The 25483-nt window shown below is 51.1% G+C and overlaps 3 protein-coding genes across 3 annotated transcripts; 1 reads left to right on the forward strand and 2 right to left on the reverse strand.

Annotated features, from left to right (window-relative positions):
• Positions 1-50: 50 nt before the first annotated feature.
• Positions 51-1891, reverse strand: LOC120658912 (bidirectional sugar transporter SWEET11-like). Its single transcript, XM_039937035.1, has 5 exons — positions 1633-1891; positions 1484-1520; positions 943-1315; positions 705-824; positions 51-563 (listed from the first exon to the last, which is right to left on the reverse strand). The coding sequence occupies exons 1-5, from the start codon at positions 1682-1684 to the stop codon at positions 303-305; spliced, it is 843 nt and encodes a 280-aa protein (XP_039792969.1). The 5' UTR covers positions 1685-1891; the 3' UTR covers positions 51-302.
• A 3426-nt stretch (positions 1892-5317) lies between these two features.
• On the reverse strand, positions 5318-10806 carry LOC120661189 (probable protein S-acyltransferase 7). The gene is made up of 5 exons (XM_039939926.1): positions 10366-10806; positions 8222-8404; positions 6739-7038; positions 6341-6574; positions 5318-6252 (listed from the first exon to the last, which is right to left on the reverse strand). Exons 1-5 carry the CDS (start codon positions 10450-10452, stop codon positions 5722-5724), a joined length of 1335 nt encoding a protein of 444 aa, XP_039795860.1. The 5' UTR covers positions 10453-10806; the 3' UTR covers positions 5318-5721.
• A 3337-nt stretch (positions 10807-14143) lies between these two features.
• Positions 14144-16057, forward strand: LOC120661190 (double-stranded RNA-binding protein 3-like). The gene is made up of 3 exons (XM_039939927.1): positions 14144-14663; positions 14756-14975; positions 15083-16057. Exons 1-3 carry the CDS (start codon positions 14418-14420, stop codon positions 15640-15642), a joined length of 1026 nt encoding a protein of 341 aa, XP_039795861.1. The 5' UTR covers positions 14144-14417; the 3' UTR covers positions 15643-16057.
• Positions 16058-25483: the final 9426 nt, after the last annotated feature.

Genomic DNA, 25483 nt, shown 5'->3' on the forward strand with positions numbered 1-25483 from the left:
ACGTTCGGTACAGTTAATAACGAGCGCGTGCACGGTACCTCTGTTTATTCGCCCAAACCATCAGATTAATTTGTAGACAAAACCAGCAGATTAACTTCGAGTACAAGCTCACATGCACACAAATCCAAACCAACCAACCAAAACGATTAAATCAGAAGAAACACACACACACACACACACGCGCGTATAGCTGATACCTCTCTCTGCTGGGCAGTAAATAATAATTTCAGTCTACCAAACTATTTCACGCTTCAATTCGATCTGGTTCCGGAGGCAGCAACGCCACTGGGGCATGCAAAGGGTCAGATGGCCTTGACGCCGCCCTTGCGCGGCGACCCCACCGCCTCCTCCAGCTTCTGCAGCTCGGCCAGCACGGGCACCGCGCACTCCGGCAGCACGGCCGCCGCGTCGAGGGCGGCGAGGGGCAGCTCCATCTCCGCCGACTCCGCCGCCAGCGCGGCGGCCGTCGTCGGCAGGACCACGGACGCCGGCCTGGGCTTCCTGTAGCAGCAGTAGAGCACCATCTGGACGCACCCGAAGAAGAAGCCGCCCACGTTCGGGAGCTGCGTGCGTGATCGACGGAAACAAACAAGCAAACAAGATTAATTAGCGTCGTAACAACTGCTTGCTACTAATGTGGATCGAAATGGAGCGAGACGAGAGCAGATTATATATATTGTTGATGTTTCAGTTTTTAATTTTACCGTGACGTAGAGGTCGTTGGTGAAGAGGCCGTAGAAGAACCAGGCGACGGCGCTTAGGGTGAGGAAGAAGGAGAGGGAGAAGGGCATGAACTCGGCGCTCTTCGTCCTGATCACAACAAACTGCATGCACAACAAGAAGCAGTATATATATATATATGATGGTTTCTTATAATTCGCTAGATCAATTAATTATTAGCTTGCTGGTAGGGTATGTAGGCTAGAGGGCCGGGCTTATTACGATGACGCTCATGGGGGCGACGAAGACGGCCATGGAGAAGGCGAGGCAGATGCTGCCGAGCACCTTGACCCGCTGCGCCTCCGCGACGAGCACGAGGGTGACGGCGGCGATGAGCGAGAAGGCGGCGACGTTGAGGAGGAGGAAGGAGGCGAGCGCCCGGAGCCTGGCGGGGCGCGGCGCGTAGACGAGGTAGAGGAGGATGTAGACGGACTCGATGGCGCAGCCGAAGGCGTTGATGGTCAGCAGCGGGCTGGAGTTGGTCTTCACCAGCGCGTAGAAGATCCACAGCGTGCAGCTGAAGAGCGCCACCACGTACGGCACCGAGCTGAACCCCTCCGTCGACTTCTTCCGGTACACGCGCAGGAACGTCGGCCTGCACGCACGCATCGATCCACCATCACGTTCTTCTTTTCTTCTTTTCTTTTTGTCAGAATCGACTCGATCATCAGACGCTGTAAATTTACTGAACGCTAACGCACTGCTGCTAGCTTGTCACAGCCGCAAGCAACTACTTCAGTTCAGGATCGTGTGCTGCACTTACATTGGCGCGAGGAACACCAGGAAGGAGATGATGTTGCCTGCAGGAAACAGAAGGGGGATCAAAAGGAGATGGAGCTTTCTGTCAGTAACGCGCGCTAGCTGATGCGTGCAGATTGTGAGGTGACCATCAGTTCATCATTGTTAGAGTACCTAGGATGCCAAAGGCAGAGGCCAACGGGTGCTCCATGGAGAAGAATGCCATTGCGACAGTACCAAGCAAGATAGAGCCCTAGCTAGCCGCTAGCGCTAGCAGTGTATGAGATAGATAGATAGATAGAGTGACGAGACAGGGGCTGCTGGGATCTCCGCTCTTCTTCTCTTTCTCAGAGAAAGATCAGAGACCATCCACCGAGCTCCTGTGCTCCACTACGCTACTCCCTTCCTAACTCGTGTGTACTACTATACCTCTGAGATGGATGCTCGTGTTGTGCTCTGGCAATGGGAAGGAACCTTGTATATATAGATAGAAGAGCTAGCTCCGGCCGGGCCCATCTTTCTGGCGAGGATGCGAGTTAATCTCAAGTGGGCCACCGAGCTAGGCACCATTGCGCGGCCATATGTATATCTACTATACTACTACTTGTTAACCATGCTGTCGCAGTGTAAAACTTTTTGCCTGATGCAGTAATTATAGGCTAACTAGTAGTGGTCTCATTGTGATTCACAGTTCAAATAAAGAAAGAATTCTATACGTTTACGCATACCACAAAAAAATGCTAAAACATTCTCAAAAAGCAAGAAAGGAAGACGTTCTCAAAAAGCAAGTTTAGGTTGTTTCATTTTCTATCCTGAGTCCAACCCGTTAAAACTTTGGCTAAATTTATAGGAAAAATACCTTATGTCCGAAAGGGTAGTGCATATAAGATATTTTTTTATTTATGAACTGCATGCGCATATATGAACAATCATCAAAGCCTACAACACTACGTCAAAGGTTTGATTTTCCGAGTGACAGTTGAAGCACACGGCAAAATTAACGGCTACACAACCGTTGTTTCTGGATTCGCTGGGTGTGCCAGACGTTAGGCACACGACGGCAAACCTGTCATATATATTTGTCGTGTACCACGTGTTTATCGTGCGTTATTTCCTTTAGCACACGGTAAATGTTGGGTTTGTCGTGTGCTCTGTATTTGCTGTGTATATTTTGGCCGGCACATGGCAAAAAGCAGGTTTGCCGTGTGCCCGAGATTATGCACACAACATATGACTCGTTTTCCGGTAGTGCAAACTAATGAAACCCAAAACCAATGTGTGAAACGTGGTATATATAATTTTCCTCCCACAGATGTGGTGCTAATAAGGTCGTGAGGACGGCAGGACGGTGTAGACGATGATGGTGGAGGAGGTGAGAATCTGTTTGCATGGTACGGTGCGTGCATGCGTCGCCCTCCACGCTCAGGAGATGTCGCCGTCGCTGAAGATAGCAACGATGGCATGCACGCTCCTTGACGTCGAAATGAGTACTAAATGACCCGGCCGGATTGACGCTGAAGCTGCCAGGTGGCCGCATGCTGCAGTCCCTGATGAGTAGCCGGTAGTGCTTTAATTTGTAGCGGCCGGCTGCCATATGGCGCGAGGGGATCGCGAGAGGACACGTGGGAACGAACGACATTGAGCGGTTGCTTGTAAGGTGGTGAGGTTCATGAAGAAGACAAGCATGCACATGGTATCATGGTAAGGAGAGATCATCCATGCTGTTACTTGCTTTTCTGCTTGCTGGTTTAGAGTTTTCCACTCGGGCCACACCGAATGTAAGAGAATCTTCGAGAGTTCTTGTATCTTGGATGAGTTAGTTAAAAAAAGAAAAGAAAGACAAAAAAACTCCTATCCAACAGAAACTCTATCTATCTCATCTTCTATCCTCGTTTTCTATCCAGAGGATGCCGCTGGGTATCTTTGCCTAGCGCTGAGCGCTGGCCATCCCTTTTTGGATTATGGAGAAACTGTTGGATTTCACCCATTTTTCGCTAGCTATTTTGTTTTACATAATAGTTATATCAGAATTTTAGCTATCCATAGATACAAGAGCTCTTGGAGATGCTCTAAGCACACATCTTTCATATAGCCATGCATATGCTCATATAGGTTATGGCAATCTCTTAATGTCCGTACCTGCAGTTCTGCAAATGCGGCCCTTCCTAATACTCTGCTGACGATGAACATCATTCTGCAAGCATTGATCAGGCAATGCAGCAGTTGCTGCCATCGATCACCGCTGGATGCAAAAGCTGCATAGTTCCTCTTCCTCCCTAGAGATAGTGCTGTGCCAGTAGTATAGTGCTGTGTGCCTTTTGTATCTAGCCGACTGGCAACTAACTACTTTGGTAAAAACCTGCACGATCGAGAAGAAGACAAGAACCGAAGAATGATCGAGTTTGCCTTTTACTAGTGCTGGCACCGCTGTACCCATGTCATACGCATGCGTCCACGGCCCCGATCGCTCACCGGTACGGTGGATCCAGGCCAGTCGATCACCCAACACAAGATCTTTTTTCACCGGCGAGAGGGATGATGCATGGGAGGTGGGAGGGAGCTCATCGCTGGCTGCCGAACGGCCGAACTTGCAGATCGACCCTCTCTTTTCGCCGGTCGGTGCGGCCAGGATTGAGCGAGGCCGCCTCTTCGCGCACGTGTGGGCGTGCGATTGATTCACGGCGCACGAGTTGAATAAGAAGCTCCTTGCGCGGCCAGATTACCGGCGGCCGCGCTGGTACCCGTCTACCGATAGGAGAGTGCAGGCCCGGGCAACGGAAACGGAAGCCGGAAGAAGCGGCCGCTTTCCCTTTGCCGGCACGGGGCCGAGGTGTGATCTGACGAAACGGAGGTGCCAGCAGGTGCCTGCTGGGTGCCCGGATCACTGGCTAGCCGCGCGATCTCCATTCACCCTAGCTAGCTATAGCTATCTTCCGCCGCGGCGGCTAGTGAGCAATAATGCAGCTGCCGAACCGCGCCTTTCGCCGGGGGCAGCAAAGTCGCCCGGCGAGATGACGGGAACGGTGCGCGAGGGCGCAGCGCGCGGCGGCCAGCTGAGGGAGCCCAAGTGGAGCACCACCAGATGTCCATGACCACCACCGTGCTGCTGCGCGGGGGCGAACCGGGAGGAGGAGAATCTCTGCCGGGCGGCACCAAACCAACGGCGAGTCCTCGAAAGAAAGAACAAGGGAAAGCGGCAGATGCTCTGACTCCGGTGCAGGATAGTCCCTGCCTCCCTGGCGTTCTGGATCGAACAGTGGAATGAGCTGCTTGCCGATCTGGTAGCGCACGCAAGGATCGTCAGTCCTCGTCAGGATTACACGGCTCTTGAATGAATCTTAGACGCCTTTAAAATTGAACACGGAAGACAACCACGAGCAGTTTTTCTAGCTAGAGTAGCAGCGGCAGCAGCAAGTGGTTGCACGTCCTCTCCTCGTACCGTCTGACTCGGATTCGACCATCAGTATCTTGAAGCTTTTTTTTTTTGAGGGAATCAGTATCTTGAAGCTATTCTGCGCACCGCGACCATCAGTATCTTGAAGCTATTCTGCTTGCACATACTCCTACCTAGGGAGGGAGCCCAGGACGTGCTGGTCGAGCTGGAGGCCAGTAGCATCGTACGTACAGACTACACGTAGTACTGCGACTCTCCGGTGGCCTACTTGCGCCCGGGCAGGGGCACAGAGATTCCGACGTTTGCGACCCAGGAGAATGATTGTGATGGTTCGAGCCTCAACTCGGCCGAACGACAGCTGACACATGACAAGTGAACACGAAAAGTTCAGAGATTGGAGGCTCTTTTTTCATACGGCGCATACTGACAAGAAGCTGCAAATCTGAAGCGGTGGTGGACTGGTGGTGGTGGGAGAAATTGACCATACATCGTGAATCATGGAACAAACAAACATGACCTAGCGAGCAGTGCGTGACAACCGTATTACTGGCAACCCTTCTTACAGACAATTCCAATTTCCAATGATATATATACAGAGACAGATAATCATCCAAAACACGAGGGAGTTGAAGAGCTCTTCTGTTATTTTTTGCTTAGAACACCAAACAGGAAGGGCAGCATCAGAAGAACTGATTCGCTTCCAGGATGAAACAACAGGGACGCGAGTAAGAAAGCACCAAAGTATATCCTAGGCGGAGCGAAAGCACAAGCACGCAGAAACACACAGGGCTGTTGCTTCTTCATTCAGTATCAGAGGCAGGTTTCACGAGAGGGTGAGTTTCTGATGAGTTAAAACGTGCTGCGGTGCGCTAGTGAGCTCCACTGGAAGTACCACCATGGACACTGCTAATCGAGCCCCAGTGAGATTCTCCAGTTCCCATTTGCACGGCAATACTGTCCATTGACTCTGAAGTCCCACTTCTGTGACCCCAACTTGTTCGCCTTGAATGCATACCAGCCCTGCCTTCCATAAGCTCAGGAAGGTCTTCTCTGCTCAAATCTGGGGATGCATGAGCTATTCTGCCTTCTTTCTCGTCCAATAGACCGCCTAGACCAACCTCCAAGTCTCTGATATCAGCTGCTGACCGAGGTTCATCCCAGGATACCGGCTTCCTACCCAGTTCAAAATCACCAATAGGTTTGCCCATGTTCGGGCTCATGAATCCCCTTGCTGGTGCACGTGGTTGCTGTAAACCTTGCTCTGCTGGGACCCTAGCTCGGAAATTGTTCTTTGAAGGAGGGACTGCAGTGCAGAAGATCTCCATGAAGTTGTTCACAATCCCTATGTTGTATGGATTGGCCCGTCGATCATAGCGATATCTGAAGTTTTCATAGGTTGTCTGAAAAGGAGAGATGTGATTACCAATTCCTTGTGCTAAGCCTAAAAGTAAAATCCACTACTATGAAAAGCTTGACAGGGTAACCAACCTGGTTAGTGCTCATCAGGTAGAAATGGAAGACAGACAGGCCACCTACAAACCACACACAGATGAAGCAGTAGATGATCAGAACCATTGATGCTGGCGTCTTCAACATTGCTTTCCAGATCGACGACTGTTCTGCATCTCTGATCTTGACAATATACACCCAGCAGAAGCCAAACACGTATAGGCAGAGTAATGTCGTAGAGAATACAAACATATAGAAGAACCGATAATTGCGCTGCAGCAGATAAACAGGCAGTTAGCACCACATAATGAAGCTCCTGTTAATGTATAAAAATATCAACTGAGCATTATTCAGATAACATTACTTGATACAAGATTAAACTGCAACACATGCTGCAAACAACGATGTTAAATTATTCAAGGCATTCTCATACTTACCAATCCTATGCATTGCCCAACCCAAGGACAGTGGTGATCAAAGCGCTCCACGCAGTTATTACAGATAGAACAGTGCGAGCATCGAGGTGGTCGATACAGCATGCAGGTGTCACAGTACTTGACCTTCACAATGACTCCATTTACGATCACATCCTTTGTCCGTGGCAAACGCAATTGCTGCGGTGTCTGACCATTTCCAGAATCATTGTTCATATCAATGGCTTCAGGTTCAGGAGGATGGGTGTTACGAGGCACTATACCAGGATCTCTACCAGAGGTAAGAAGCAGCAGTGTCAAATCCTGGAAAACAAAAGGAAAAAAGATTCAGTCAAACAAAGGAGTACATCAAACACATGACCTCACACTGTTGATTGATCGATTTACTTAGCTTACACACAAAGCAAGTACCTTCAATGATAATCCTCAAGCATAAAAATCTCATTCACTTAGAGGTCAGCATTAAGTAATCTTTTCTTTTGCACAGATATTGTAAATGCTATCTGTCATGCCAGCTATTCTGATTTGTCTACTTGACAGTCGCAATCCAATGTGTTTCTCTGGGCTTTGATTTGCATAACCACCATTCACACCAAAAAACAATGTTTTACAGGTTTTGCATGTGCATTTGTTGTTTAAATCGAGAAAGTTATCCCATACTGCAGATATATATCAGCTAACGGTCATTTACAGATAAAATGGAAATGGTGTCCAAAGAAACATCATTCGCATGGGACCGATGGCAGAACCACTCAGCACCCCCCCCCCCCCCACCCCACAAACCCACAAACACACACACACCCCATTATATTGGGCCACATACAACCAATGTTCCAATGGGTGGTTACAGTTGCAGCTTCATTTCTGTCCAATTTTTTTTATTAGTTGTAAAACAAACCAGTTATAGTAGGGATGACAGACTGGCTCTTCTTACTTCTAAAATTCATAGATATGATAATCAAGAACCATCTCAAGGTGTCACCAATTGGTACTGCACCACTGCTGCATCAAGGTACTTTTGGGGATCTAACATATCCCTACCGTGCGGGGCTCAAAATGGTTTCATTCCAAAAGAAATGGAACTCAAGCATCAAAAGATGAGATTAAATAAAATCCAGGGTAAGACGGGTCCTACTGGCAGTTCCTGTTAATAAAACTATGAATTATACAGTATGTTACACTTTATACATTCAGTCTCCACATGTTACATTTCTATATCCATATTCAGAGTTTGTGCACTATTTGAGAGATTTATTTAAAATTTACTAATTAAGGAATAAATTTAACAACATTTCATCAACGAACTGAAGTGAAAAGTTGGCAATGTGATTGCTGTCCACTACCACACTTCCTATTTATCAAGAAGATCAAATTATCATGCAAGAGAACATGGCTTAACTGCCAATACGAAGCAACCAACTCCATACAAGCATGCTTCGAATTCCTTGAAATGGTTTAGAAAGAATAAATTACTAACAACACTTACATATGCTGTGAAGACTATCACTATGACCATAACTGAAATTCCCCAGTGATCAGGAAAGTCATTGATAAGATGTCTGGCCACAAATATGCAGAAGACCACCACTGGTGCAAGAATGAGGAATATAGTGAGAAACAAGGATCTCACATCAGGTCCAAATATGAACCGGCCTTGCAACAAAAACTCCTGAAAAGAATATCAGTAGCTATTTTAAGAAACTTGTGGCAACTGCAATTGTGAATAGCTGTATAAAAAACAAAACACCATGTCATATCTTAAGAAAGCTAGGTTGCAAACAATTCATTCATTGGATACTAAACACAGATGCCCACTGAAAATACCTATCCGTATAAATGCTATCGCGAAAAGGTAGAAGAAGGAAAATTGTACAAATTTAAAAAATTATAGTAATAATATGATAAAGAGCTATCCAAGCAAGTATTTGTGTGAATTATGATTCTGTTAACAGGAAGTGTGTCCTGCAAACGACAGAACCCATCATGCTTTCTGGAAAGTTAGCCAGTTAACCCCTCTAATTTGTTGTAAACACGGAAACAATTTGTATAACTCTATCCAAAAGTCAAGTGATACAGACCACTGCCAGCCTCACTAATCGTATTATCTTAAATTACACTTCCAGGGAAGAAGTTGCACCTAACAATCAAAAAGAAATTCAGATTCTTGATTCTTCATCAGACTGTATGAGTAAATAATTGGCCAGTGAGCAGGTGACAACAAATGTTAGCCTCTGACCATGAAACACAATACAGAGCTTGCTGGGAACAGTTCACAATTCATAGACTATCACAAAAGAAGCCACAATAGCTCATAAACAAAGGCTATTAGCAATGACCTGGTGTCACCTGTACCTCCTGTGGTGCAGCGCCTATACACCCACCTCCCCCACCCCCCCCCCACCCCACCCCCGGCGCGCGTGCGCAACTACGCAAGGCGCTGCCACCCAGGGCTTAAGCATGCATAGGCAAGCGCCAAATGACACCCTTTGGAACACTCTGCAGATGCTGCTTCGTCATGGATATATAAAAAGTATCCCTATTCCACCTAGGATAAAAAAGGTTATTCGAATGAAAAGTACCCTACCCCTAAATGGGAAAAAGGGTATTTCTATAATTAGACCAATATCATCACTACCCTAATGAGTTCCCTAAAATGGTAAATGAGCACATCTGAAACTTAAGTGTTCTGTAATTCTGCTCAAACCAATATTGTCCAGCCAAACACCCAAAAACACGATTAACATGCCACAAATGCGGAAGCTTTCTGTACCTGATAAACTAAGAATACTGTCCAATGAAAAGAAAGCCTTTGCTCTTCATAGTCTTAATCCGTGTTGTACAATTCATTCCAGAACATTTTAACAGTTACAGCAAGTAAAGTAATTTCTCATCACACAAGCTAATATTTCTGGCCCAAATTGATCAACACACAACAAAACAAGAAAAGGCAAACCATTTGTACTGGATGTTTAAAGACTCTGTAATTTCGTTGCTTTTGAAGTAATGAAATTCGGGCGGTGCCCATGATGGAGAAAATCTGACCTGGATGTTCTCAGCATAATGTTCAAATTAAAGAAATCACATGCTCTTCCTAGTTTCAATCCACATTTCATGATTAATTCCAGAACAGTGTAGCAGTTGCAAGAAGTTCAAACATTTAGAACTGGTGAATTTTGCCATTATCTAGACAAGCAGCATGGTGCTTTGAGATAAATATAAACTACATTCCTAGCCCCAACACCCATTTCATAATTCATAGCACAACTGCAGAGCCACAAAAAAAATGAACGATTTCAAGTTCTATTTCTATCATCCAGAGACCTTTCCACAGCTAAATAACCACTACAACGACAGTGGCATCAACATACTCCACATTTCCGCAATTGTATGCGCTAAACCCCCACAATTCAAGCTTAGAACCACACGAATCGCAAGCACATGGACTAAACGCAGCAAAACAACACCTAATGAGTAATTTCCCAACCTATTCATGTGGAACCAAATCAGGGAACCTGCGCCACATCACAAAACCCTCGCTAAGCACTGTACACGCAGATCCAGATCCAGTGTTCAGAGGCACAGAGAACCCAAAACAAAGGGGGTGGAGAAAGGGGGAGCGCGAGCGCTTACGTTGCTTCCCCGCCAGACTTGGTAAACCCTAGGCTGCTCGCCGGAGGCACCGGCGCCCCCGCCGCCGCGGGACGGCGGCCCGTACATCCCCAACCGCCCTCCACCAGCTACCCCTCCGCAGAGCTGCAAACCTTAGCTGGCCTCACCCCAGCAACACAGCGCCCTCCTCTTCCGCCCCCTCTCCAGGACCAAGCAACCAGCAGCCCCCGAGATCTCCCGAACCGAGCGCGCGCGCGCACCTGGCGCCCCGGAGCGGCACCCCCGGCGCCCGCGACGTGGAGCGGGGGTGGGAAACGAGGGGGAGGGGGCGACCCGCGGCGGCCGGACGCGAAGGCGCGGGCGAGGAATGGCGAGCAGAAACGGCGGAGGCGAGGAGCGAAAAGGAGAGAGAGAGGACTGACTAGTCCTCGAGCATTGGCGAGAGAAATGCGGCTGCGCGGCCTGGGACTGGGAGTGGAAGAGAGGTGCACGGCGGCGTGCGCGTAGCAGCGGGCGGCGTGCCACCGTGTCGCCAGCGGTGGGGCCGTGGCGTTCATTTTTCGGTATAGGACCCACTTGGCAGTAGTGAAGGAGGAGAGGCCTGCTTGACTTGTTCAGGTCGGCGAGTGGAGTTGGTGAGCGGCTGGAGCGACTGAAGCGCCCGGCAGGGGTTCAACCGCCTGACCGGATTTATTCGGAGCCGGCTAGCTGATGATCGGAGAATGTTGACTTGCGGCTTGGAGCTTTCACGTCACAGGTTTTTGCGATGAGCGCGAGTAAGGCTCTTTAGTAGGTTTGAGTTTTGATACTGTAGTATTTTTATTGTTATTTACCAATTAATATCCAATCATAGATTAATTAATGTCGTTAGATTCATCTCATGAAAATCAGTCATACTGTATAATTAGTTATTTTTTCAACTATATTTAATGTTTCATGCATGTGTCGAAAGATTTGATGTGACGGGTACTGTAGGAAAAATTTTGGAAACTAAACGGGACCTAACAAATATAAAGTGGCCGGTACTAAATTTGTTTTATTAACTTTGGATTGTTGATGAGTCGGTTATCAAATTGAGGGATAAGAATTTCGCGTCTCCGGGTATTGATGTATGATTTGAATTTTTCCCATTGCCTGAATGAGCGTTTGGAAATTTTATCATCGTAAACTTTATTTTCATGCCCACCTAGAATATAGTAATCGAGGAGGCTACTAGGCCTTTGTTTTTCTAGCCAACTGTGAGACTCTTCATCGAGACTCGAGAGAACACAAAGACTTTTAGCGTGTGATAGTATAAGTAAGACCGTTAGAAGAAGAATTTTTCTACAACTAGCAATATCGCAATAAGTGAGATAGTGAAATGCCGCTTACTATTATCATAGAAGTAGCCAATATGACTATATGAGTGTGCTTTTCTTATTAACATCATAAAAGTCAGCAACCATCCTAGCATTTGTATGGAGTTTTCACCACGCAAATTCATTATGAAAATTATTTTCATAATTTAAATCCTTTTATTTGAGATAATATCTTTCGGATATTATTAGATAAAAGTGTGACTTTATTACAGACCGTGTCCATGCCCTAATGAATCAGATCAAGGAAGCAGAAGCCAGAACTGAAGTTATTTTTTGAACCTTTTTTCAGATAAAGAATTAACCTGACCTTCTATATCCACAAGGTTACATAAGTGCTTAGATTCTGAACCTTAAATGCGGGATTTAACAAAACAAGAGAAAAGCTAGAAAACAAATCAAGAAAGCTAGAAGGCTAAGCTTCAATCTTCTTCTTCGTTCCGTTCCATCCTTGCAACATCTTTGCGCAAACACCAATTCATCACATCTCTCGTTTACTTAAAAACTTGATGTGTGGATCATCTATTACCTGTCAAATCTCTTCTTCCCTCCACACTGACCATGATGGCCCTCCCAAGGACTCCATAGCTACACCCCGGTAGGAGAACAACATCAAAGATACCGCCGTCGCCCGAATATACAATTCAGTTCTTCGGTTTTCACCTGGAGAAATCCAAGGAGGAGAACGATGCACCATGGCACCGTCGTTGACGGCAGTGATCGAAGACCGAGCAAGACTTTTATCCGAGAACTTGCACAACCTGGCGATCACCCACCTCTAGCATCTGCCACCACAAAGAAGCAGACAACATTGACCGCGGGCCGTCCTACTAGCTGCGGCCATCGCCATGGTGCGGGACGCTGGGCCGGGCATGGCGCCGCCACCATGGTCCATCGGAAGAGGAGAGCCCGGACTAAGCCGAGCCATTGCAAACCTTCTAACACCTCTTGTGCCACGATCTACCCAGATCATGGCTAGCCGGATCTAGACGCCAGCTTCCTCACACCGGCATGTCGCCGAGGTGTCACCAGTCACCACCACCTCACGCGAGGATGCCGCTCCCACCATGGCACCCTGTACGCCCCGCGCCGCAGCCGGCCACCTGCAGGTCGCCGCACCGCCGCGCCTGCGAGCCACCAATGCCGCCACACCCTAAACTGACAAGGATCTAAGGAGCTGGTGCGGCAACCCTCGCCTCCACTGCCTATAACCGCAGACAACGCCCAGCCACACGAGGCGCGCCGATGCCGGGCAAGCCACCAGCCCGTGACCATCTTCATCGCTGAGCCACCTCCTCATGCACACACAAGCAGCATGACAAACCAGATCCAACCGGCACCGTACCGGATCTGAGGCCCCTCGGGCTCCGCCGCCGCCATGGCAGTTCAGACAGCCGCCTCCGCCCAATACCATCTGAGGATGGGGAAGGAGCCATGCCGCCGCCCTCCTCGCGGGCCGCACGGGCTTCCGCTGGCCTGCTCGTGCGGCGGCACGGCGGGGCGGGTCGTTGGTGGAAGGTGGCGGCTAGGTTTGAGCGGGCGCCCGAGTCACCTGCCTGGAGGTTTGTACACCTAATACATTGTTGATGATGTGGTTTGTCTTGGGCATTGAGGTACACCCTCTATCTCTCTCCTCTCCATGTTTTTCCGACACTTCGGTTGGTGTTTGCTTGGATTGATCTCTTACGTTCGAAAACTAGCCAACAATAGCGAGGTGTTTGCTATGAATCTATGATCTTTAAGCTCTTGGCAGGCAGTCCCGGCTCTGATAGTAAGGCTGTGTGTTAGTTCCGTTGCAAAAAATTTTTTTTAAAGGAATCTTACTAGTTTGAAGTACTAAATGAAGTCTATTTACAAAACTTTTTGCACAGATGGATTGTAAATCGCGAGACGAATCTAATGATGCTAATTAATCTATAATTAATCAATAATTAGCGGATGGTTACTGTAGCATCACTGTTGCAAATCATGAATCAAATAGGCTCATTAGATTCGTCTCGCGATTTACAGTCCATCCATATAAAAAGTTTTATAAATAAATTTTATTTAGTACTCCATACATATATTGAAATATTTAATATGACGTTTTTTTGTGTTTACGGGATTTACGGGGTCAGAGCCTAAATCCGAAGCAGCGGTGGCACCCTCTTTCATTGGTTAAGCCGTTCAGGTGACCTTTTTTATGGCTATGGGCCCATCTCATTGTGGATACGTCTGATCTCGGCCGTCGATTTTGCCAGCGATGGATCGGGCGGCTGAGATGTACCCAGCCGAGTTCTTGAATACGAACACGTGATGAAGTGGGCACAAGCCGATGTGGATACGGGATACGGGTTCTGACCGACTGGCGGGCTCTCGATCCAGCATGCTTACAAAGCACCATAAATGCCGTCATTAATACCAGAAGGTGTCCGGGCCCATTCCCTCCACTTACCCCTCCTCTCCAATAGACCAACACTGCACCATTTGGGAGCTGCGCAGTCTACCACCCTCACTGCTTAAACACTCTCGCCTCCCATCTCTTCTTCCTCCTTCTCCAACCCCTCCCCCTCCCGGCCCCCCATCCCCCTCTCTGCACGACCACGACGCCATGATCCATGAACTTCAAGAAGAGGAGGATGCAGATAGGTACTGCGTAGGTAGGACGCCATAGGAGCTACACAGCTAGATAGGCAGATAGCAGCGGAGCAGCAACGCTGCCAGCCAGCAGGAAGGGGGATGTACAAGAACCAGCTGCAGGAGCTGGCGCAGAGGAGCTGCTTTAGCCTTCCGTCGTACGTGTGCACGCGGGAGGGCCCCGACCACGCGCCGTGCTTCCGGGCCGCCGTCACCTTCAACGGCGAGACCTTCGAGGGCCCCAGCGGCTGCACCACGCTCCGCCAGGCCGAGCACGCCGCCGCCGAGGTCGCCCTCGCCCGCCTCTCCCTCCGCGGGCCCTCCACCTCGCTCGCCGCCCGGGTCCTCGTAAGTCACCCCCGCTCGACGATCTTCGCGTGCTCTCTTGCTTCTTCGGCGTGACGCCAGCCCGTTGGAATGGAATGGATGCGTGCCCGCAGGATGAGACGGGGGTGTACAAGAACCTGCTGCAGGAGACCGCGCACCGGGCCGGGCTGAAGCTGCCGGCGTACACCACGGTGCGCTCGGGCCCGGGCCACTCGCCGGTGTTCGCCTCCACGGTGGAGCTCGCTGGCATGAGCTTCGCGGGCGACCCCGCCAGGACCAAGAAGCAGGCGGAGAAGAACGCCGCCATGGCCGCCTGGTCTTCCCTCAAACGGAGTGCGTAAACCAGCCAACCCCGAAAAGTCAAATCTCGCGCGGATCTTTGCGAGTCGCGGAGCATTATTGACAGTCCAGAGCACCTTGACGGACTCTCATTCTTGCAGTGCCAGAGGCGCGCAAGAAGCCGGGCGCCGGCGACGAGCAGGACCACGTCATCGTCGCCAGAGTTCTCGCCGCGCTGAAGCCTCGAGGCGACGTCGGCGACGGCAAGGCGGCGGCGCCTCTGCCGAAGCAGTGCGGCACCGGCTCGTCTCCCTCTGCTCTTCCGAACCCGCCGATGTACAGACAACAATGGCGGCCTCGGAACACTCCTGCTCGGCCGCAGCCGCCGGTCGGGCCCAGGATCCTGCCTCCCCTGCACCTGCTGCACCAACCGGCGTCGAGCTCCAGGGACGCCGCGGCGGCGGAGCTGGTGCGCATGCTGGAGAGGGCCATCGTGAGGGACAGGGCCGCCTCGGAGGCACTCCCGCCGCCGCCGCCGTGCTACTACGCGCCCGCGTCGGCGTACCGCCACGACGCCGCGCCGAGCTCCTTCGCCGCGGGCGGGTTCCACGCGCCGGCTGTTAGCGTGCGGTCGGTGATCCCGGTGTGCGCCGCCCCGCCGCCGGTCAAGGAGGGACGGAATGGCCCAGCGACATCCTCGGATCCAGGCAAGAGGGTGTGAGCTCGTGGCCAGCTTTTGAAGCGCATGATGAGTCTGGTTCTGTTCTCGCAGCGCAGGGGAATTTTGATCACAACTTTCTCTGTACAAAATTAAGCCGTGTACGAGGTCAACCACGCATCTCTCTCCCTCCCTCTCTCCCGGTCTCCCCCCTCCGTCCGCTGGTTCGACCATGATCTGGATGGTGAGATCTTCAGGGTTCCGAAAGGCAGTCATGGCCTCCATGCCCCTGAGGCCATGGAGACGTTTTAGATGGATGAACATATGATATAGCTGTACTACTGTTCCCGCATGTGTTCCGGAGCTTCAGTAGAAGCCATTCTCCGTGTTAACCAGCTAGCGTATCATCTCGTTGGCCCTGCATACATGTCTCGCCATGTACAAAAGTTCACGTCGTATACATCTCCCTTTTTCTGAAGCTGATCTGTGCTTTTCTGCCTCGTTAAAATCATCACGATTTCATTTCTTACTTGAAAACTCCTAACTACTAGTGTAGTGGGCTTTTTGGGTACCCACAGCCAGGTGGCGGAACGCACCCGTCTTTTCCCCGAGGGGGAGTACTCGGGGAAGTGCTAAGCTATTAGGCCGATCTAGCTTAGGGGGAAAAACACAAGAACACACGGATTTAGAGTGGTTCGGACCGCCGGAGCGTAATACCCTACATCCACTGTATGGTGTATTGCACTGGGAATGAATGAGTCTATCTTCTACCCCCAAGTCTCCCTTTGGACTTGAGGCTTTCTCCAACCATTCCCCCCATCCAACCCCCCCAAACGTACTATTTACTATATTTTACTACCTCCAAAAGATTCCTCCTCCTAAAACTCCTTCTCTCCAACCATTCCTCACATATCTATTCCCCATATATACTATCACTCATTAACTAACTATTTATTTAATGTTTTTGAATTTTAAAAAAACATACAGTATTTGTACTGTCATAATACGCATTATTATCGTGTTACGGGGCTCAAACGGGATTAATATCACGAAGAAACGGTGTGATTAGAGATATAGGGGGAGTTGGAACTCACCCTATACGTGGGGGGAGTTTCAACTCCCCCCGTATATAGGGGGAGCTGTGGGGGGAGCCGTTGGAGCGCTCGCTCCCCCCAAAGCCCCCCTACGTAGGGTGGGGGGCGTTATACGGTATGCCCTTGGAGCAAGCCTGAGCTTTCCTCTAACGGGCGTCTCTCTTTTATAGAGCAAGGAAGGACGCGTACACAGGCGTCGGACCCCGACAGGTGGGCCCAACAAGGATGTATATTTTACTAGACAGTAGTGGTGCTATAGTGATGGAGAATCTCTTGCCGGATACACTTCATCGTCCTGTAGACTCTCTGGCCGAGGGGGGTCTTCTCCTGTCTCATCGGCGAGGCGCCTGTTGAGGTAGTGTAGGTTGTGGCGTATACTGTTGGGTCTACCGTGTAGGCGTTATGATACTCCGTCGCCGAGTTGTCGTGTCTAATTGGTGTAGCAGACTGACGTGCGTGGCATGAGTGGCGCCAGCGGCTGTACAGTGTACCTTGGTAACGCACGGTCAACAGTACAGCCTGGCGAAAGTCTCCTCGGGCTCTGCTGTGTCAGAGCGCTCTTAACGCCTCCCGTATTGAATGCGGTAGGTGGCCAAGTCTTCTCGAGGAAGCTTGGCAGCCGCGCGCGTATCTGCGTCTGCGGACACGTGGCGGCTCCGGACCCCCCAGGCGGGGTGTCTGTTCCCTCCCGGATAGGGGTCTGGATAGTTTATGGGGTCCCGGACCCCGTGGGGGGTCCGGGGCCCCTGGCCGTTTTGGCCCTGAGCGCTTTCTTCTTCAGGACACGTGGTGACACCGGACTTGTCCCGAGCGGGAAGCAAGTCCGGGGCTGTTGATCCGGTGAGACGGGGCCGGACCCGGGAGATCCGGCTGCTCAGCTCCTTAGGGCGTAGTTACGGTTAACTACACGAGTCTTGACATAGCAAGAGGGGGTACCCCAGTCCTGAGGTACCGACAGTGGCCCCCGGGCCCACCTCGGGAGAGGTACGAACCCGCAGGTGGGGCCAGGATCATGACGCAATGCTGATTGCGTTGGCGTGCCCATGTCGAGAGCGAGTGCTCCGGACCCCTTCACGGCCATTGCACTTGTCGGCAGGTTCTGGTACTAGAGTGCTCTCCATAGTGCGGCGAAGGTGCAGGTTTAGGGTACGGAACCGAGCTAAGCGGACCTCGAACTGCCCAAGGAGCAAGCACTAATTCCCCGGACCCGGCTTCTGACGACCGTGGCGAGTGGTCTCCGACGGAGCGGGCCACCGGAGCGGACTTGGAGCGACCGTGGCGAGCGGTCTCCGCCGGAGCGGGCCACCGGAGCGGACTTGGGGCGACCGTGGCGAGCGGTCTCCGCCGGAGCGGGCCACCGGAGTGGACTTGGGGCGACCGTGGCGAGCGGTCTCCGTCGGAGCGGGCCACCGGAGTGGACTTGGATCGTTGCTGACGATCCCATGAATTACGTCACCGGGCCTTGCAGCAAGGTGTAGGAAACCAGGCCTTATACTAGAAAGGAGCCCGGGACCTCTAGGGACAGCAGACTCGGATACTAGGGGACTCGTAACAGGGCAGTGAAGTACGTAGGCTTAGGGTACATTACCAGGCTAAGCTACGCAGAACTTTTCTACCCCAGGATACGGGCACCACTTCTCCTGAGCATGTCCCTAGGGGTCCGAACTGCCTTCCAGCTAGAAGGGGTGTCCCAACCTAACCACAAGCCAGCAACTCAATTTGGATTGTTAGCAACTAAAGAAAAAACTCCGTGCAGGAGAAAGAAACATGCAGGTCGAACGAACAAATGCTATTAGGTTAAAGTAAAGATAGGACTAAGAAAGCAAATCTCCTTTATTGCTTGACTCGTGGTGTACATCAGAGGTCGGGATTACGAGGGCAGACCTCTACCGCTCTGGACCACTTGCTGGTGTCGCCTGCTTGTGCGATGAAGCCAGAGATCGGGTTTACAAGGGCGGACCTTTACCGCTCTGGACCACACATAGGCACCAAATCATTACAAAGGAGAAACACACTTAATCCTCTCTAGTGATAACCTAAAGCCGTCGCCCCGTAAGGCGTGCACGTTGCTGGCCGTAGTGGAGCTACTATCTTGGGAGCTCTTCTGAGTCATTGGGGCGATGGCGCCCTGGACGCGCTTGTACAGCATCATCCAGCATCACCTCGGGAGCTTGCAGGGCTCCTCCCAGCACAAGAATTGTCCTACGCTCAGATGGCATGAGAACAAATTCTTTGGCTTTGAATGGGAGTGGCCCTGCCGTTGCCAGCTGTCGCCGTCTGCCGTCGGAAGCCGGCCCGATGACCGCTCATCACGAGCTGGGTGCTCGTTTGGATGAGCACGGAGCGTGTAGAAGGGCGGTCGTTCGCCAGCTCGACCTTGGTGTGCTGGCGTTGGGCCCCCGCGCCTGGTGGCGGAGTCCTGTCTGCAGCAGCACCGAGAGAGACTCGGTCCTGGGGAGGGAGGAGTCGACGGTCAACTTCCTCCCGGCGACAGTGGTTGGCTCCAGGCTTCGTGTTGAGAGAAAGCCTTGAGCCGACATCACGCCGCCGCCGGGGATCGCTGGCGGTTGCTTGAGAGAAAACCTTGAGCCGACACTGGGATGGCGCAGGGCGACACGCAACAGGCGTCGCCCCCGCGCACCACCGTGCCGGCCCTGAGGCGTCGCAGTGGCGACGCACAGCAGGCGCCGTTGCCGTGCACCGCCGCACCGAGGGCGCTGGTGCCTCAGCGCAGTGACATGCGGCGTAGGTGCCGCCATGCCTCTCTTCATCTTCTCGCCGCCGTTGCAGAGGATGAGCTCAGCCTTAGAAGTTTGGAGATCTAGCCAACGCCTGCATATTCCCCACGGATGGCGCCAAATGTCCTGGGCTTTTTGGGGGTACCCACAGCTGGGTGGCGGAAGGCACCCGCCTTTTCCCCGAGGGGGAGTACTCGGGGAAGTGCTAAGCTATTAGGCCGATCTAGCTTCGGGGGGAAGAACGCAAGAACACACGGATTTAGAGTGGTTCGGGCCGCCGGAGCGTAATATCCTACATCCACTGTATGTTGTATTGCACTGGGAATGAATGAGTCTATCCTCTGCCCCCAAGTCTCCCTTTGGACTTGAGCCTTCCTCTAACGGGCGTCTCACTTTTATAGAGCAAGGAAGGACGCGTACACAGGCGTCGGACCCCGACAGGTGGGCCCAACAAGGATGTATATTTTACTAGACAGTAGTGGTGCTACAATGATGGAGAATCTCTTGCCGGATACACTTCATCGTCCTGTAGGCTCTCTGGCCGAGGGGGGTCTTCTCCTGTCTCATCGGCGAGGCGCCTGTTGAGGCAGAGTAGGTTGCGGCGTAGGCTGTTGGGTCTACCGTGTAGGCGTTATGATACTCCGTCGCCGAGTTGTCGTGTCTAACTGGTGTAGCAGACTGACGTGCGTGGCGTGAGTGGCGCCAGCGGCTGTACAGTGTACCTTGGTAACACGCGGTCAACAGTACAGCCTGGCGAAAGTCTCCTCGGGCTCTGCTGTGTCAGAGCGCTCTTAATGCCTCCCGTATTGAATGCGTTAGGTGGCCAAGTCTTCTCGAGGAAGCTTGGCAGCCGCGCGCGTATCTGCGTCTGCGGACACGTGGCGGCTCCGGACCCCCCAGGCGGGGTGTCTGTTCCCTCCCGGATAGGGGTCCGGATAGTTTATGGGGTCCCGGACCCCCGGGGGTTCCGGGGCCCCTGGCCGTTTTGGCTCTGAGCGCTTTCTTCTTCAGGACATGTGGTGACACCGAACCTGTCCCGAGCGGGAAGCAGGTCCGGGGCTGTTGATCCGATGAGATGGGGCTGGACCCGGGAGATCCGGCTGCTCAGCTCCTTAGGGCGTAGTTACGGTTAACAAAATGAGTTTTGACATAGTAAGAGGAGGTACCCCAGTCCTGAGGTACCGACAACTAGTACTATTAGTTGCAACTTCACTACGGAGGGAATGAATCAGCCAGCCGTATGCCCGTACTATGTATGCGTTACCGTCAAGAATCACGCAAGAAATCGACCCGGACGGTACACGTACGCGAGGGGGAATCGAAAAAAGGGTACACATCTCAGATCCAGAGTTTATGGTGACCTTGACTGCCGAACAAACGGCACAGGCAAACCAGGAGACGTCTGGGATCATGCGTCCCAGATGAAGGCTAATGCCAAGGTCTAAACTTGCCACCCCTGATTGCTACGCTCCTCTTTCGGCCGCCGACGGAAACCATACCTGTCCGGTTCTTCTTTCTCGAAGCACGGGGCTTTGCATCGTGGAATAGAATGGCGAGGCAGGCGCGAGGAGGGAGGAGGAGCAGAAGGAAAGCCGGGGGGAGAAGACGGGTGCGTGTGGTCCCCACAGACCAGTGGCTCTCCATCTCGGGACATTGATGGGCGTAGCGCAGGCATTTATTGCCACATCAGAGGGCGGCCAGGGCGGAGGGAGAGAGAGAGGAGGGCCATGTTTGGTTGTGGTGTGAAAATATTTTGATGAGACAGAAACGATACTTTGACCACTAAGTAGGGGTAGTAAATAAAATCTAATTACAAAATTACCTCCATAACTATGGTACTGTAGCAGTTGCTCAAGCTAATGAGGCCTTTGACCGTACGATTAGAGGATATTTGAGCACGTTTACTGTAGCATCACTGTAGCCAATCATGATGAGACTTGGCTCATTAGATTCGTCTAAAAAAATTTACACTCATTCCTAAAAAAATTTTGCAAATAGATTTCATTTAGTACTACATGCGGGTATTCGTCTTTTAGTGAAATTTTGATGTGATTGTTAGCCAAACATGGCCGAGATGGCAGGCACGCTTTAATGGCGGGGCAGTGGCCATTTACTGGGCGCTGTCTTCCCGACATCAATGCTGCCATCGGCGCACGTACTAGTCCACCCTCTCAGGGAGAGCAGCGAGCGAGGGCGCAACGCGACCCGCGACGACACGGACCCATCATGGCTCCATGCGATGGCCGAGCGCGCGAACACGAGCACAGGCGACATTCATCTCCTATCGGTCGCCCCCTCGGTTTGCGTCGCGGCGGAGACGCCGTCGTCCGGCGAGCCGGCTGGGGACGCACGCATCCGCTGACCGCTCCGAGATCGGCGACGCGCGTTGCCACGCATGGCGATGGTGGCAGCGCGACGGCCGTCCCCGCCGGCCAGCGCCCGCTACTCGTGCATCGGCGCGTGCACGCAGTGATTACCCTAACGCCCTCTCCACGACCAGCCTCCAAGCCGTAGACAACTCGCCGTTCCCCCCATGTGGCCTTCTTTGGCATTCTAAAAAATAGTGCGCACGTTTTTTGAAAAAAAAATCTCGCATGCATGAAGTATTAAATGAAGTCTATTTGTAAAATCTTTTTAGGGATGAGTGTAACTTTTTGTGACGAATCTAATGACGGTAAGTAATGATGATTGACTAAAGTGATGCTACAGTAACCATCATCTAATCGCGCGGTCAAAGGTCTTAATAGATTCTTCAAGGTCACTAGCGCGGGGTTCTAGAGTTGGTTTTGTAAACTGCCTTTATTTGACACCGTAATTAGCGGTCAAAATATCACTATTCATTAGCACGCTAAAATCCTAGCGCGAAACCAAATGAGATCTGTCTGGGACGCCGCGCGGCGCGCGCGCCACGACTTATCACCCCGCACATGCCCGCCACGGAACCGCGCACCAGCCAGGCTTCGGGGGTTGCTGGCGATCCGCGCCGTATTTTTTATTGTCAAGCCGAGGGCTCCGCGCTCCCGCGAGCGCACCGGCCGGGCTGCCGGCTGGCGGAAATTCTATTCATCACATGCGAAACGCGTCGCAGAAGAAGCCGCCGGTCGCTGCAAGTGGGCCCGCGCGCACTATTTTTCTTCCTCCTCGCGATTGTGGTGGCCGCCACGGGAGGGTCCGGGGGTGGTTGGTGGGGGGCGGCCGCCGGCGAGGTCGCCGGCGGCCGGGTGGTGGCGGGAGGCGGCGGATCTTTAGGGTTTCGGGTTGCTGGGGCTGGGGCGGGCTCCATGGCTACCAGACTTAGAGGAGAGGGTCGGGGGCGGTGGTGGCGGTTCGGCCGGCGGAGGGCAAGGCAGAACCTCCGATGGGCGGAGGTCGGCGGCGGGGGCGAGAGAAGGCGGCGGCGGTGGTGTGGATGTGGGCGTGTGGCTACCGGCGGGCGAGCGCGGCGGGTACGTTTGCCGGGCTCCCAGTCCCCGGCTCGTTCGATCGGCGAGGTGGGGAAGAACGAGAGAGGAGTTCGTGGTCCGCGTCACAGTCTCGCGCGCGGCACGGAGGGGTGGGTGGCGGTTTGGCGGTGATGCGTCCGTGCGGCGGTTGGGGGTTCAGGCTCACGACGAGGAGACACGGGCATTGGAAGGACCGGACGTACTAGTACTAGACTACTAGTGCGGGGTGCCGGCCACGTGCTTCGACTTTGGCGGACTCAACACCGCCGCTTCCTGCCTCCTGGCGCTGCACGGAGAGACGGTGGCGAATCTAGAATTTGGATTTAGGGGGGCTCATCTTCCTTTTCTTCTTCCTTCTTTCTCTCTTTTTTTTTCTTTTCCTTCCTCATTTTCTTCCTTCTTTTAATTCATGGTTGAAATTTGTAAAAGGAGCTTTGAAGGGCTCCATGAGTTGCATAGGAGTAGGGGGGTTGGAGCACGCCCGCGCTCCGCTACTGCGGAGAGATGGTGTCGGATGCCAACGAAGATGACAACACCATGTTGAAATCCGAGGTTGCGCAATACCCGTACATCCCTCTTGCGCCCACTCGCTCGCGCCCTCGTCATCTCTCTCACTGTCTCTCTCGCCGGCGCCGCGCCTCCACGCCTCTGCCCCTCTCGCCGGCTTGCCCCAGCGCCCACACTGGTGCACCGCTGCTCTCGGCCCAGCGGCCACCGCCGGGTGCATGTTCTCCCTCGTCTGTTCCTGGTCTTGGCATGCAGGCCCGGCTCTGGGCCTAGGCGAGAAGGGCGACCGCCGGGGGGCCCGGCCGAAGGGGGCCCAAGCGCCGTGCATGCTGACAGCCACGACGTTTGCGCGGCGCGCGTCTCCTCTCGTTCTCAATTCATCCTCCTGTGCCACATCTGACATCTTGCTTGCACTGTTGTTGGGAGTGAGCGCCTCTATGTTTGGATCTCAGTGTACGTCTGCATTCTCATCCTCTGGTAACCTGCTAGAGTTTTGGTGTGATTTGGGGTTCAGTCCCTGTTTAGTTTTCAAAAAAATTTCTACAGTATTCGTCACATCGAATATTCAAACACATACATGAAGCATTAAATACAGTTTTAAAAAATAATTAATTACACAGTCTAACTGATTAGCACGAGATGAATCTTTTAAGCCTAATTAGTCTATGATTGTATATTATTTGTCAAGTAACAACAAAATGTGCTACAGTAACAAAACCAACAACTTTTCACCAACTAAACGGGGCCCCTAGTGTTTGAGATCTTTTCCGTGCCTTGCATCTGGTTGTACAGAATAGGAATAACAAGTGTAACTAGGAGCTCACATTCTCTGCTAAAACAAGTGATCTTCAACGTTAGATGATCTTGAGCTCCGGATAATTCTAATATTTAACCTTCTACATATATCTCAGTCTGTATCTCTACTTACTACTAAAGCGAGCAATGATTCGTCGAAGTTCTAATCGAAATCCGAGTGACCGTATGTTGAGCTAAGGGTCTGAAGCCATATTTACAGTTAGGGTTTGACAAATAAAATAAAAAAGATGGAAGTCCTCAGCCAACACGTATTATGTTATTATAAAGGGAAAAATCCAATTTTTAGCCTCGAACTATCACAAAAGTCTGATTTTCAACCTTCAACTACAAAACCACCTATGTTGTCCGGTTTTATAGTTGAAGGTTGAAAATCGGACTTTTGCGATAGTTGGAGGGTGTAAACCGGACTTTTCCCTATTATAAATGCATATGGTGTATAATCAATATATTTTTATGCATATGTAGCTTCCAGTAGCACATATTTGCAAGTATATATATTCCGACATACCCATATCGTGTATTGGTAATAAATAAATGTCGGTGGATGTTTTCTTATCGTTGATGGAGTCGTTCGAGCTTTCGGTTCTCATTTGGCATAATAGTCTCATTTTAATGCTCTTTCAGTTTATAATATCGACAATGTTTTTAAGAATTAAGTAAATCTTTCTACTAATATATGCTTTATCATTTTGCAAATGTGAAAAAAAAATTAGCTTAAGGGCCCACCGTATCCCGTTCGCTCTAGGGCCCTTAAAACACTAGAGCCGGCCCTGTTGGCATGTATTAAATAAGCATGCCATCAAATCCTAGTAGTTATGTTTCAAATGATTTTTAATGTATATATACCGTATATAGTTCTTAGCTTCATGCGGGTATAGTTCTTAGCTTCATGGGCTATATGGCATTGTAAAATTTTAGTATGGACAATGTAATAGACAACATGACATTGACCTTCTACTGAAGTCATGGTCATCTGTTTATCAAACCAGGAAGCACATATGCTAGGTAGCATAACTTTTTTTCATATGGAATCATATCAAATTATGTGTGAAAATTTCTCAAAGACAATAACATTAGTTATGACTTATGATCCATATGTTCTGACTGTAACTAGAACTCATGAATGTTTTGCTGTACTTGGATCCAACTACTCTTTGTTGTGTGCTTTCCCAGCGAGTTGATACTGTTTGTTTGATTTCTTTCAAAAAAATAAAAATCTATTTGTTTGCATTGCCTGAGTGAAGTTACTGAAGATAGTTGTACCATTCATGGTGTTGAAGTAGAATATTGTGGGGCTGCTCTGTTT

This window comes from Panicum virgatum, chromosome 2N (genome assembly GCF_016808335.1).
Source record: "Panicum virgatum strain AP13 chromosome 2N, P.virgatum_v5, whole genome shotgun sequence".
Classification (NCBI taxonomy): domain Eukaryota; kingdom Viridiplantae; phylum Streptophyta; class Magnoliopsida; order Poales; family Poaceae; genus Panicum; species Panicum virgatum.